Here is a 2,061-nt window from a genome sequence, read left to right as displayed (position 1 = left end):
CACATACTACATCATCCATTCAGTTTGTTAAAGTCCTTTGTGTCTGAGTGATTTCCACGTGGGAGGGTAACCTAACCAAGAAGAGAAGGGGGAACAAACAAAAAACCCATTGCGGTAGATTCTACCTTCAGACGTTACCAGGTTGTCAGCAAAGGATGCTTTTACAGCCACATTCTAGAAAAAAAACTGTGTATGCTCACAGGAGATGAAAGTCCATCTGTCAACAAAATTAAGATCAGGATTTTGCCAGTTTAAGTGTTCGTTGAAGTTCCTGAAGTTGCATGTTGCCTTGAGTAATCATCATTCTGATTGCATCCTGTAAAACAAAAATGGAATCAACTGAACGTCTGTGTGCAGCACGGGTTTTATGCAGGCACATGGCCTTCAATGCACCATAGCACACACAGTTCTTACCAGCACTGCTGTGATCTATTTCTTTGTGTGAAATAACACTTTTTAGTCATTGAGATGGTTAAAAACCAGGTGAATAAATGAACTAATTTTCTCCAATTCCTTAATTATATGTTTGGCAGCTAATTATATCTTTGCTTTAAAACTCAGTTTTCAACTGGATTCAAACTCCCAATAATGTTTTCTTTATGCCTCTTGGTCTACTGCCTTTGCAAGCAGGTAGTGACACCTGCACACAGGCATTATGAAGCCATGTATGTTCTGCAGAACAAGTGGGTATTTCTCTCAACATTATTTCTATCTAAATACTGTAATGCTTTGCCTGCATAATTCAGCCACCAATTCCTTGAGCACTGGTTAGAAAAAGGAAAAAACCCAGAAAGCAGAGGACGGGAGACATGGAAGAAGTATAAAGGTTTCTGCATTTCATATGTGCTTCCTATCCACAACCACCCAATGTGAATGAGTTCAGCTTGAATACAGTTGAAAATAAAGATTAAATTTTTCTGATTTGTAGCTTGAGTCATAGAAATCATAGAATCATTAAGGTTGGAAAAGACCTCAAGGATCAAGTCCAACCATCAACGCACATCACCTAACTCACTAAACCATGTCCCTAAGCACCACATCTACACGTTTCTTGACCCCCTCCAGGGATGGTGACTCCACCACTTCCCTGGGCAGCCTGTTCCAATGCCTCATCACTCTTTCAGTGAAGAAATTTTTTCTAATATCCAGCCTAAACCTTCCCTAGTGCAACTTGAGGCCATTTTCTCTTGTCCTATCACTTGTTACTTTAGAGAAGAGGCCAGCACCCACCTCACTGCACCCTCCTTTCAGGCAGTTGTAGAGAGTGATAAGGTCTCCTCTCAGCCTCCTCTTCTCTAAACACCCCCAGCTCCCTCAGCCGCTCCTCCTAAGACCTGTGCTCCAGACCTTTCCCCAGCTTCGCTACCCTTCTCTGGACCTCTGGACCTGCTCCAGCACCTCAATATCCTCCTTGTGGTGAGGGGCCCAAAACTGACCCCAGGATTCAAGGTGCAGCCTCACCAGTGCCGAGTACAGGGGGACAATCCCTGCCCCAGTCCTGCTGGCCACACTACTGCTGATGCAGGCCAGGATGCTGGATTTGTTTGGGTTTTAGCTCCAGATTACTATCTGGAAATCTAAGAAACATTACTACTGCCAGCAGAGAAGGATACTATGTAGAGATGCTGAATTGTTCCTTCACATAAATACTAATAATAAAGAAAAATTAACAGGAGACTTCTTACCAGTCTAGAAGTGGCGCCTACAGAACAAACTATTTGGCACAGAACCGCCAAATCATTCCTGAGGGTGGGCGCTCGGGGCTGCGGATTCCCCATCCTCACCTCTTCTGTAGCATCCTTATTTCTTCTGAATTCCTCCCGGGCCCAGTCCTTTAAATAGCAGCGATCTGCTTCGGCAGGGACCTCCCGAATAGCCCGCAGGATCTTCCTGTACAACTGAAGAACCTGCTGTCGCCTCAGGAACTGGGAAGGAGAGAGGGAACCAGGCTGCCAGCTGTACCCTCAGAGGCTGTGTTCGCTTTGAGGGACATTCAAACACCACAAACCCCCACTGCCTTTGCTAAAGGATGTTTACATTTCCTGTAAAGGAACGCACCAA

The 2,061-nt window shown here is 44.8% G+C and overlaps 1 protein-coding gene across 1 annotated transcript; it reads right to left on the bottom strand.

Moving 5' to 3' along the window:
- Positions 1-235: 235 nt before the first annotated feature.
- LYRM2 (LYR motif containing 2) lies at positions 236-1,956 on the bottom strand (the record flags this gene model as incomplete). Its single annotated transcript, XM_010085716.1, has 2 exons — positions 236-316; positions 1,785-1,956. Coding segments are annotated over 2 exons (253 nt in total), but the record flags the coding sequence as incomplete, so codon positions are not given.
- Positions 1,957-2,061: the final 105 nt, after the last annotated feature.

Source organism: Pterocles gutturalis, unplaced genomic scaffold (assembly GCF_000699245.1).
Source record: "Pterocles gutturalis isolate BGI_N339 unplaced genomic scaffold, ASM69924v1 scaffold19600, whole genome shotgun sequence".
Classification (NCBI taxonomy): Eukaryota; Metazoa; Chordata; class Aves; order Pterocliformes; family Pteroclidae; genus Pterocles; species Pterocles gutturalis.
The sequence above is the reverse complement of the archived record's forward strand: the minus strand, read 5'-3'. Positions and strand labels throughout refer to the sequence as shown.